Source organism: Phoca vitulina, unplaced genomic scaffold (assembly GCF_004348235.1).
Source record: "Phoca vitulina isolate PV1807 unplaced genomic scaffold, GSC_HSeal_1.0 scaffold31, whole genome shotgun sequence".
NCBI lineage: Eukaryota > Metazoa > Chordata > Mammalia > Carnivora > Phocidae > Phoca > Phoca vitulina.
This window is the reverse complement of record NW_022589734.1, coordinates 16,317,211-16,329,336: the sequence shown is the minus strand read 5'-3', so window position 1 is coordinate 16,329,336 and position 12,126 is coordinate 16,317,211. Positions and strand designations below refer to the sequence as shown.

The following is a 12,126-nucleotide window of genomic DNA, read 5'->3' as shown; positions in this document are numbered from 1 at the left end:
TGTGTCTCCTTCCTCTTCTGTTCGGGGACAGGTAGCACATTCCACCCCAGGGAGGAGAGCCTGCCTGCATGTTCAGTGATTCTGGTTGAAACCCCGATGGACAACAGAATCACTTCCCTTGGGGCCTCACTCCCAAATATAATCTGCTGGATATTCTTCTCCAAGATTGTAAGTCCATGGCAAGTCCCAGAGGGGATCCCCGGGGCAATAGTGGGAGCCAGTGCGGCTCAGCGAGAGGATGGGGGGGCGTCCTCTGCTGCAGTGGGAAGCAGGTGAGCTGGTGAGCTGGTGAAGAAAATGCAGGACCAAAATACCTAAGTCTGGATCTATCTTCCACCCCTCCGTAGCGCTGGATCTGGTGCAAATCGTGTACGAATTAGTGCACAAATACTTTACTGTGCAAACCATCTCAGCCTTCCAGTCTGCTGACACAGTGGGAAGAATGAGGGTTGTTGTAAGGATTCAAGAAAATGTGTTCAAAGGAACCAGCGCACTGTGTAGCACCCGGTAGGCCCTTGACAATGTCCGTGACCGTCCCTGCTTCAATTTAGGGGGCTTTGGCCCTGGGAAGAGAAAGGTTAGGGGCGCCTAGGTGGTGCGGCCGGCTCTTGGTTTCAGCTCAGGTCATGATCTCAGGGTCGTGAGGTCGAGCCCTGCATCTGGTTCCCCACTCAGCACAGAGTCTGCTTGAGAGTCTCTCTCCCTCTGCCCCTCCCATTCGTGCTGTCTCTAACATAAATAAATAAATCTTTAAAAAAGAGAGAGAGAAACGTTAGATTCTGAAAAAATAAATAAAAGGCTTCATGCTCTAAAAAAGAACCTATGAAAGGAGAGGCAGTCTAGAAATGTCCAGAAAGAAGGATGATGTTCCAGAGCACCCACACCGCTATTTCTCCAGGAGGGGCTAAATGCCCTCCTGCGTACAGCCCCGCTGTATTTCCCCAAGTGTGAGCTGGCCTGGAGGAATGCATTGGTGGCCCAGCCGTCCACATCGGTAAGAGCCCCAGGAATGAAGGTTTCATGTGTCTTTCTTCTGCCAGGTGCCCACTGGGCGAGCCTCTGCCCAGGATGCCCCCCCCCCCCCCCCCCCGGGGAGCCTTCCACTTCCATCCGGCAAACCCTTTCTGCCTGTGAGCCGCCTGCCCATCCCTCTGTCTCATGCTCCCCAGGCTCAGCTTTTCTGAAGAGTACGCAAAACTTGCTCAGTCGAATTGTAGTGAATTTTATTTGTAAAGTGCTCTGGGGTGACACTTCCCTTGGACTGTGTCTTTCCTAACTGGCGAGCTGCTTATGTTATTAGGGCTGTCTCTCACTTCCCAGATCCTCCCGAGGTGACTGCTTCCCTTCACCTCCTTGGTGGCTGCTTAATATTCAGTGCCATTTACCTCTCGTAGCTGTCCTGGGGGGCCACACGCGTGCGTGTGTGTGCGCGCGCACGCACGCACATGCTAGTATTTTATAATGATGTGCTTACTGCACACCTGCCGACGGCTTTTCTTTCATTGCACTATTTCTAATTTGACTGCTATGTTCTGACTCATCAGTGGTAGCATTATGCTTTAATGGATTAGCTGGTGCCTAAAAGTAGCCAAACCTCATGCGAGCAGCACAGAGGTCTGTATGGTCCCTTAGCAGCCAAGGCAAACCAACTTGCCAGCATTTCACATGTGGGGCTTGGTGGGAATGAATCCTAATGTATCAAAAAATAGATAGTGACCTCCCCGTGTGCAAAAGCCCAGCGCTGGGGCTGTGGTCCAGTTGTCGGTGATAATCCTCCTCTCGATGCTCACGCCAGAAAGGCTCCAACAGAAAGAAATGGTATCGAACCACATTTCTGTTGATGTGTCTGTGACCCCTCCAAAAAAAAAAGAAAAAGAAAAAGGCTCTCCTTTAGTCTATGTGTGATATACGTGCCCCTAACCAGGGAATCTTATGTGTATTATGGAAGCAGACTCTCATTGTTGCTTATAGCTGTTTTTTAGTTAATAGACTTTATTGTTTAAAGTAGTTTTAAGTTAAAAAAAAAAAACTGAGCAGAAAGTAGAGGGATTCCCAGACACAGAGTTTCCCCTATTATCAAAATCGTGCACTTGTGTAGTGCATGTGTTACAACCCGTGAGCCAGTATTGATACATGATTATTAACCATAAAGCTTACGTTAAGACTCATTCTTCGTGCTGTACATTCTATGGGTTTTGACAAATGCATCATGTCATGTATTCAGCATTGCTGTATCATTCAGAGTAGTTTCACTGCCCTAAAAATCTATGTTTCCTGTGCATCCTGCCCATCCCCACCCCCACCCCGGAGCCCGGGCAACCCAACCACTCATCTCTTCCTGTCTCCGTAGTTCTGCCTTTTCCAGAATGTCATGTAGTTGGAATCACACAGTATGTAGCCTTTTCAGACTGGCTTCTGTCACTTGTCAATATGCATTTAAGGTTCTTCCATGTCACTTAGTGGCTTTGATCGCTCATTTCTTTTTAGCAGAGACTAATATGTTGTTTTCCTAAGGCATACCTTTTAAGACCCTAGAGGAGGAGGGCAGGTGGGATAGAATTCTGTGTGTCTGAGAGCTGCTCCAGCCACCTGTTGAGTCAGATCCTAATGGGGCCTCCCTGCAGTGGAGGCCCTGGGAGCCAGCCTACAGCGTATGAGGAGAACCCAGCATGTCAGTCGGGATCTGTGTTTGGGGGCGTCTCTGAGCTAGGGTGTGGGTTTACCGAACAACCCTGAAACACTTCCACCAAAGACTGAGTCAGGTTTTAGCATTAACGTGATTAAATGTTTTAAATAGAACACTCACAGATATTCTTACACTCGACTGAAGAGTTGTGACTGTTTTTAATAATGATTTTTAAACACTGGGGAAAATGGGTCTCTCACTTAGCCCTGTAATCATTGCTCCATGTTGAGAACATAATCATGCACACTGGCCTTTAAGGAAAGCAGATTGGCTTTTTTTTTCTCCTGGTAAAACAGGATCAAGGATTTCACTTGCAGACAAAGTTGGCAATTCCCAACTTAATAATTTCACCAAAAGCAAGCCATGTTCACTGAAGCCCAGCTTCTGAGAGATCTTGCTGATCCCGGGTAGGGGCAGAATTTGTACGTTTGGGATAGTGTCAAGCAAAAATGTTTTGTAAAACAGATGCCCTTCACATTTGTGAAAACAGGGATTCTCGTGGAGGAAAGGGGAGACATATTTAAACAACAGACGTTTTGTTTTCTTTATATCTTGTTTTTGGTGGTATGTACATATGTGTGTATATAGACATAGCACCAATCTAAGATTGAAATATACACCCAAACAGCAAAAATATGTGGATACGCATACAGTGTTTAGATACAGTAGTTGTTGACTAAGTAGTTAAAAGAATTTTATTAAACTTACACACAGAAGAGCTAAAAATGATCTTAAAAGCCAGTCATTAGCCAGACCAGGAAGGTGACGTTGAATAAATAATCATCAGCCCGGAAGCGAGGATGTGTTGCCTCTCTGTCTTGGTTCTTCCATCCTGAATAGAAATTGGAGGTGATCGTTTTAGAGGAGTTGATTTGGGGTGAGGGGGTGCTGGAGAGAGGGAGGGGTGGGCAGATTTCTCATAGAAGCAGCGGTGAGCCTGCCGCAGCAGGAGGAGGGCAAGAAAGGGTGGAAAAGGACGGGCGGTAACCCGCCCCTAAAAAGGAAAGGTGCTGGCTACAAGGCATCCAGAGATGAAAGGCAGACGGGCCTCAAGCTGACATAGGACAAAGGCTATTCGTGCTCACATTTCATCCTGCAGACTGCTCAAAGTGTTTGGAAAAGAATGTATTTATGGGTTGAAAAAAAAATGGGCCGTGTTGAGCCGCCAGAAGTTATGTAACATGCTTGGGTTTTATATGGCACTGCCCTCCTGGATATATTTTCCTTGGGGTTTCATCAGAGACTCTTTGAACCCCAGGATGATCATGAAATGAATTAATGATTATTAGCACATCTGAAAGAGCAAAAGGGAACTCAGGAGTGGAGAGAAAGCAACTGAAGTGTGATTCGGTGAAATCAAGATGAGTTGAGGCAGCGATCACTCAGCCCAGAAAGCTGCTGGTTCAGGGGTGAGCCAGACCCAGGGAAGGCTCTGCTCTTCTCCCTGGGGAGGACCGGAAGTCCAATTTAGTCCTGGCTGATGAAAAGAAACAAGGACAGGCAGAGCCTTCTGGCGTCTAAACATTGACCTCTGTTGGCCATTGGTGCCATTACAGTGTTTTTACGTAGGGAAAGCGAACACGGAACTGGTTATTCTTTTGGATTTTTACTGAGCACCTGTTACACTCCAGGAAGTATTCTACACTCTGGTGAGAGAACAATGAGCGAAACAGGCAATATCTCCACCCTGGTGGAGCATATAGTCTTGGGGGAGTCTGGGGGAAGAGGTGGCACAAACAAATACGTAAGCAAATATAATAAGTGCTATGGGAAAAAAATAAAGCAGCCTAGAGAAGATGGGGATGCTAGGGATGGAGGGTCGTTACTTCAAATAGGGTGGTGGTCTGTGAAGCTCTCTCTGTAAAGGGGAACGGGAGGCAACAGTACACAGGGCAGGAAGGATCCCAAATGGAGGGAACAGCAGATGCACAGACCCAGAAGCTCGTGTCTTTTGGAGTTCAGTGAGGAGACCAGTGTCACTACAGTGCAGTGAGTTGTTCGTGGCAGCTTTTTCTCCCAGTGAGAAGCTGGCTTGGCCAGGGCAGTGGTGGTGGAGGCAGGAAGATATAGTCTCATTCTAGATATATTTGGAAGACAGAACTAACAGGATTTGCTTGTAATTTAGAGATGTGCAGTGTGAGAAAGAGCTGAGTAAATTATTCCCAGCACCTTGACCTGAACCCCTGGAAGCATGGGGATGCCATTCATGGAGAAGAACAGAGCAGACACCAGTAGGCAAGGGCCATACCAGGGGGGCTATTTGGGACACGTAAAGTTCGAGTTGCCAATAGACACCCAAGCGGACATCATCAGATAACATGGCTGCCATTATCCAACTCCACCCCTGTGAAGTTACTTGTTTCATTTGCATGTTCTGTCTCCCCACTGAAGGCAAGAACTGGATCTTCAACCAGAGGTACACTTTTCTAGTCCCCAACACTTACCAGGTGCTCAGGATTACATATTGAACGTTACTAAAACTGCAAACCCTGGAGTGTGAACACTTGATCAACAATATCTTGAAGCTCTTGGCACCATAGGGAAGACCCACGTGGGTCTCAAATTCAAGCAATTCACAGACTGATCATTCTGGTTTCAAGTAACATCATGTCACAAAATCCTACCTTCTTTGTTTCATCTCCCAAACAGTACAGCGTGTTTTGAGGTAGATAATGCTCCCCACCAAGGGAATTCCAAGGAGATCAACCTAACCATCTCTATTCTCACAGAAAAATCCCTTAGTGTGATTTCTTCATTAACTGTTAATGATCAGTTAACCTTTAAAAATGTTTGTGTCCTTCTGACAAACCTAATTATGAAATAAAAATAGATTTGTTATGAATACTTTAGTGTGCTTATTTGAGATATGTGCAACAAGAGTTTGACTTTCACCAAAGAAAGAGGAAAAAATTTATTTTAGGTCACATATATGCAGATCAAAAAAAATGCATCATCTAGATAATTCAGTCTACATAATTAGGGAGGAGAAAAATATTAGTGAGGATAAATATTAGCAAAGATAAGTAATTAGTGAGGGCAAAAATAACATTTGGCCTGAGCTATCCTGTCCACTGCTTACAATGATCAGATTATCTGAATAGTCTTTTGCTCCTGGTTTGCATAGACCCAGCTGAGGATGTGCGGTGTGGTATCTTTTCCCAGGATAGCAGAGCTTCTCTGGGAGGAGACAAAGCCAGAATTTAGGAGGAAGGGACCAAAAGCAAGCCTTTGAAGTGGTAGAGAAGACCTTCCCCAACCTATCCAGGTTAAAAATAAATTCTATTATTATCAGCTCTTTTTAGTCCACAGCTCAAATAATCTTCTCTCTCCTCATCACTTTCATGAATTTTTAGGTGGGGTCTTCAAGCTATGGACCACGTTACAACATTTAATTCCAAGACTTGTCTTGGGAGTTTTGAGATGAAAGAGTAAGGAAGGGCTTTCAAAATGCCCCCAAACATTATGATGTATATTATGGGAAGCATATGCATCTGCATCATAGCTTTTGGAGTGATCAGCAATGTTACCTCTTATAAAGGCCTTGAAGACATTTCTCCTTAAAAATGAATCTACAGATACTTGGTAACATGTGGACGTTTTCAGTTAGATTTGTCTACAAGTATACAGTAAATGTTATATCAGAACATGAAATGTTGGCTGCTCTGAGGGGTTTGTATAATATGGCTCACACACCAAGAACCTGACCATTAGCAGGTGTCAGACTGTCTGTCAGCAAGGAGACACAGACTCTACCCAAGTACAAGGGATCATGTAGGAAAACACAAAGTCATAATAGAGGCCAGTGTGTTTAGAAATTGGGTTTGTAGTGTTATGGACATTACATTACCTCTGACCAGTGTTAGGCGGGGATAAGCAAATAGATTCTTAGGGGGTATTTACACTAGAGAACTGTTTCTCTGACTTTCAATTGCAGCTAAACAATCCCCACTTGAAGTAGGATTTGTTCCTTCTGCTTGGTGTATGATGTTAATGGCTCTAAGAGGTTTGGGACAGGATTTATGGAGCCAGCTCCAGGCTGGTCCTCCCACTTGGAACTCGGTGGGCATCCCCATCTGATACTGTAACTTGTAGGTATCTTTGTACATACGTATATGCAAATACATATATGTGTGATATAATGTTAGTTCTGTAATTAAATATCAGCCTCATCACCCATTATGTAGGGAGATGAGAATTGTATGAGTAGATGTAAGGCAGACACTATTCCACAATTTTCTGAACAATGAAATAAAGCAATGAGCTTGTGCCATTGGATCTTACTTATTTCAACTAACATTTATCACTGTTGGGGGTAGTGGAAATGTTAAATTCATCTCTTTTAGTGGCATTATAATATCTTTGTTCACAGGGGCAGAGATAGGAGCATAGGGAAAGAAAATGGGTTTTGGGGGCCAAAGACTGGGATTAAATCACTATTCCATCAGCTCATAGTTATGATGTTAGGCAAGTGATTAAATCTCTCTGAGACCGTAGTTCCTTATTTGTAAAATTGGAACACTAGTACTTTTTTTTCACTAGTCTGCTGTGAGCATAAACAAAATACTTTTTGTGAAGTTTGTACCTAAATGTTTGACAGGTAGTAGACACTCAAAAATTTTTAGCTCTCTTTACATTATTAAAATAGCCCAGAACAATCCCCCCCCCCCGATAATATGCACATTTATATGGGCTCACGCTCACACACACTCTAGAGTAATAAACTTGAACATTCACTCCAGTTGTTCCCTCTAAAAATACTTACGACTTTTATGGAACAAATAAAGTACATCATTCAAGAAGCGTGTGTACAACTAAATCAATCATAGTTATCAAAAAAGATAAAGTAGGTAAAATAGAAAGCCACAGTCCATATCACATGGAAATTTACTACTTTTTAGATTTGGGGGGGGGATATTTTAATTACTTCTGTGTTTGTGTATGTGTGTCTGTGTAAAAATTCAACAAAGCATTTTTAATATTATTATATATAGTCAATATTATTTTGATTTACCCACATCTATCATTTTCATTGTTCTTTGTTCCTTCCTGCATCTACAAACTTCCATCTAGATCGATTTCTTTCTCTACATAAAGAAGACTCGGTAGTATTTTCTTTAGTGCGGATCTACTGGTGGTGAATTCTCTTAATTACCGTTTGTCTGAAAAATGTATTTTGCCTTCCTGAAGGCTCCTTTTGCTCAATATAGAATTCTTGGTTGGCAAGTCTTTTTCTTGAGTGTTTTAAAGATACTCCATTGTCTGCTAGATAAAACAGTTCCATTTTTTAAGTCAATAAATTTTTATTTAAGAGATTTCACATGGGATTCCTTCCACTGCGGATCACCTTAGCCCCTCCAAAGTGGGAGTCACAATCTTCAAAATCGCCTGTCTACAAAGAACTTTTGTTCCATCCACAGTTGTCACTGTCAGTCAGCCTACGGTTCTTATGGTTGGGCTTCTCTCATCTCCACATGAATATGGACAGACTTCACAGACTCCCCACCTGTAATCTTTGCACTTGCTTTTGGTTTTGTTTAGCTCACAGACAAAGACTTAGACAAGTGGGAAAAAACAAATCCTCTTGCAACCCAGAACTCATTATTCAATGGGAATTTTGATACAGGTGAGAAGGAACATGATACCCAAAATAGTTCCATTCTTTTTAGTGAGAAGTCAACTATGAATTTAATTGTTGCCTATTTGGAGGTAATGCATATTTTATTCTGGAGACTTTGGGGATTTTCTTTTCCTATCTTTGGTTTGTAGCAGTTTAGCTGAATCCTGCTGAGGTGAGAAATTCTTTTTCTTTTTCCTGCTTGGGGGTTAGGCCTTCTTGAATCTGCAGGTTATTGTCTCATATCAATTTTGGAAAATTCTGAGCTATCATTTCCTCAAAAGTATTCCTCCTGCCCTATGATCTCCCTCTTCTCCTGGTATGATTCAATTTATGTGTCTGTTAAACCTTCTCAGTGTGTCTTCTATGTCTCTCACCTCTCCTCTCCTCTGTGTTAGCTATCTTTTTGTCTCTGTGTCTCATTCTGTATAGTTCCTTCCAAAGCACTAATTAAGGAATCCAGTTCGCCAGTTCTCTCATCAACCACATTTATTCTGTTGGAAAATCCATTGCAGTCTCCTGATTTTAGTGAATGTATGTTTCTTTATTCTAGAATTTCCCTGGATCTTTTGAAAACAGATTCTAGTTCTCTACCAAAACCCTCAAACTTGTCTTTAATCTCCTTAAATATTGTAAACATAGGTCATTTTAATGTCTGTATCTGATGACTCTACTTCAGAAGCCCCTGTGGGTCTGTTTCTATTATCTGTTGTTTCTATTGGTTTTTTATTCATGTCCTCTGGTCTGTTCATGGACCTTGCCCCTCTTTTTTAATTGAGTGTCTTTTATTTGAAAAACTGTGGAAATAATTCAAGACCTTAACCCAGTTTCAGGGGTTAAGATGATTAAAATCTGAGTTTCAGACCTTGAGAGGGCCTGTCTACTTCTGGTTCACCTTACTTCTAGAGTACAGCACTCAGCACTTTGGGGTCACAGCCCAAAAGAGTAGAGCTCACCAGAAAGCACCCTCCCTTGGTACACCTGAAGGGTACCCTGAATTTCATTCCCTACTCCCCCATCCTCCACCCCCTTGAGATTACCAGAGGTCTACTTGGTTTTGAAACTGCTCAAGTTTGAAACGTGCAGATGCCCTCAGGGGAAAATAGGTTTAAATCTCTCAGCCATCACCCTTTTCTGAGCCTTACCTGGTGGTTTTTCATTATCTTATTTTCTGTCTAATGCCATAAGAAATCTTTTTTTTTTTTTTAAAGATTTTATTTATTTATTTGAGAGAGAGAATGAGAGAGAGAGAGCATGAGAGGGGGAGGGCCAGAGGGAGAAGTAGACTCCCCGCTGAGCAGGGAACCCGATGTGGGACTCGATCCCGGGACTCCAGGATCATGACCTGAGCCGAAGGCAGTCGCTTAACCAACTGAGCCACCCAGGCGCCCCCAAGAAATCATTTTTTACATTTCACCCTTAATTTTTGTTTGGTTGGTTTTTGTTCAGAGCATTTAGTTGTCCTCAGTGAGAAGATTGTTCCAGATTACCTAGTCTGTTATCCCTAGAAAAGCCATTGAAAATTGACTCTTTAACTACTTCATTGTTTTTTTTTCTTTTTTATATAGCATAAAGTTGAAGAAAAAAAATTTCTATGAAAATTAAACTGTTAGAACCTCAAGTGCATTTCAACCTAATTTAATGGCAACAGTAGGACTTTCACTGGACACTATCTCCTTGCTTTGCTCACCTATCCCTATTTCCGGGAGTGTCTTCTCCTTGCAACCACACCTGTACTCCACTCCCCGTTACGTTTTAAAACTCAGCAGAGTGTATCCTCATCCAGGAAGACTTCCTTAATCACCTCCTCTTCAAACTGGTCTATGCCTATCCTCTGCCCTCCAGCAACTTAATGTTGGTATTCAGTATTATAACCCCACTCGCCACATTGATCAGCAATTGTGTTCATGTGCCTCTTTTGCCCACTTGATTGTGAACTACTTTGGGACCAGGACTGGCTTTTTCAGTTTATTTCCTTAGCACAGTGCACACATGGCACATGGTGGTAGAGAAAACAGCAAGCTCTTGAGAGTCTATTGAGCTTCCCCCACTTCTGATAGTTGTCTTCAAACAAATGCACAGGCTGATTTGAGTACCTGGTGCTTGACCCTGGATGGACCAAGTACTTGAGCTCTCTATGTCCTAAATTTTACCCTCTCCCCAACATTGTCCACTCCTCAAACCTTCCAAATGTTGCCCAGCCTTCAGGGTCCCAGGGAAGCCCTCCCTCTTTACTACAGCCTTCACTGGTTCTGCTCCCCTCAATTCCTGAGTACACACTCATGTATCGGGTAAATATTTATTAAGCTTCAACCATATGCCAGGGGCCCTTTCAGGGGCCAGGGATACAGTGATAAATAGGGAAGTGCTGCCTGCACACAGTCTCACTCTGATTCCTAATTAGCCCTATCATACATGAGAATAGCATTTTTCCAATGAGCTGATAAAGTATAAGAGTGTATCTTGTGCTCGAGTCCCCTGCAGAGCCTGGCTCAGTGCTGAACACTAAGTATCTGTCCTGGCATCCTTGGGGGCCGATCCATTTGTTTTAAAGGAGGCCAGCTAGAGAGCTGACACTTAGTAAAATGGTATTTTGAATACTAAAGGCACTTTTACTGGCTTCTTCCCAGCACCGATATATGGTAGGTACACATACAGCCCCAAATCAAGAGGCTCGTATGTGTGTGTTGGTGGATGGATGAGGCTTGGGGAACGAAGTCTTCCCCCTCCCCCCCCAAATCTGGCTCATGCACGTGTGGGTGTGTATGGCATAAAACAAGAATCAGATGTCTTCATCATCCCTTTGCCTGTCTGTCTCTCCCTGTTTCCACAGGTCAGCGTGGAGGTTTTGGTAGAGTACCCTTTTTTTGTGTTTGGACAGGGCTGGTCATCCTGCTGTCCGGAGAGAACCAGCCAGCTCTTTGATCTGCCGTGTTCCAAACTCTCAGTTGGGGATGTCTGCATCTCGCTGACCCTCAAGAACCTGAAGAACGGCTCTGTTAAAAAGGGCCCACCCGTGGATCCCGCCAGCGTCCTGCTGAAGCATTCAAAGACCGACATCCTGGCAGGCAGCAGACACAGGTACGCGGAGCAGGAGAACGGCATCAACCAGGGAAGTGCCCAGATGCTGTCTGAGAATGGCGAACTCAAGTTTCCGGAAAAAATAGGATTGCCTGCAGCGCCCTTGCTCACCAAAACAGAACCCAGCAAGCCCACAGCGACGAGGAAGAGGAGGTGGTCGGCCCCGGAGACCCGCAAACTGGAGAAGTCAGAAGACGAGCCACCTTTGACTCTTCCTAAGCCTTCTCTAATTCCTCAGGAGGTTAAGATTTGCATTGAAGGCCGGTCTAATGTAGGCAAGTAGAGGGAATGTGGGGAAAAGGAAATTCGGCTCTCCCTTATCGTTTGTATCCAGATTACTGTACTGTAGGCTAAATAACACAGTATTTACATGTTACCCTCTTTAGGTTTCTGTTCTAACCTTGTCATTAGAGTTACAGCCGGTGTTGCGCAGGAGACCGGTGCACTTGCTTTTCCAGGAGTGTCTGGCAATGACAGTGGGGGGGCAGGGGGCGGGGCAGGGCCCCCCCACCCCCCGCCCCCGCGTGCAGGCTCCCGGCGTCCCGGTAGAAACGAAATGTGGCTTCCGAGCACCTGCCTTTTCCAGCCGCACAGAAGCCTCCACCGGGCGCTGATTCCGCCGCTTACCACCCCCCCCACCCCACCCCACCCCGAGGAAGTTCTGCGGGGCAGGGAGCTGCGGGGGGGGGGGGGGGGGGGGGGGGGGGGGGGGCGGGGCCGGGGGGGGGGGGGGGGGGGGGGGGGG

At 44.5% G+C, this 12,126-nt stretch overlaps 1 protein-coding gene and 1 non-coding gene across 14 annotated transcripts in view; both read left to right on the top strand.

Annotated features, from left to right (window-relative positions):
• ATXN1 (ataxin 1) overlaps positions 1-12,059 on the top strand; it is a 391,544-nt gene extending 379,485 nt beyond the window's left edge. For all 13 annotated transcript variants that reach the window (XM_032425008.1, XM_032425004.1, XM_032425012.1 and 10 more), the window contains one exon: positions 11,134-12,059. In XM_032425008.1, coding sequence (XP_032280899.1) covers positions 11,134-11,664 — 531 coding nt within the window. In that variant the 3' untranslated portion in view covers positions 11,665-12,059. The remainder of the gene's footprint in view (positions 1-11,133) is intronic.
• On the top strand, positions 8,200-8,324 carry LOC116645068. Its single transcript, XR_004301896.1, has one exon. It is a non-coding gene; the product is annotated as a small nucleolar RNA SNORA40 (small nucleolar RNA).
• Positions 12,060-12,126: the final 67 nt, after the last annotated feature.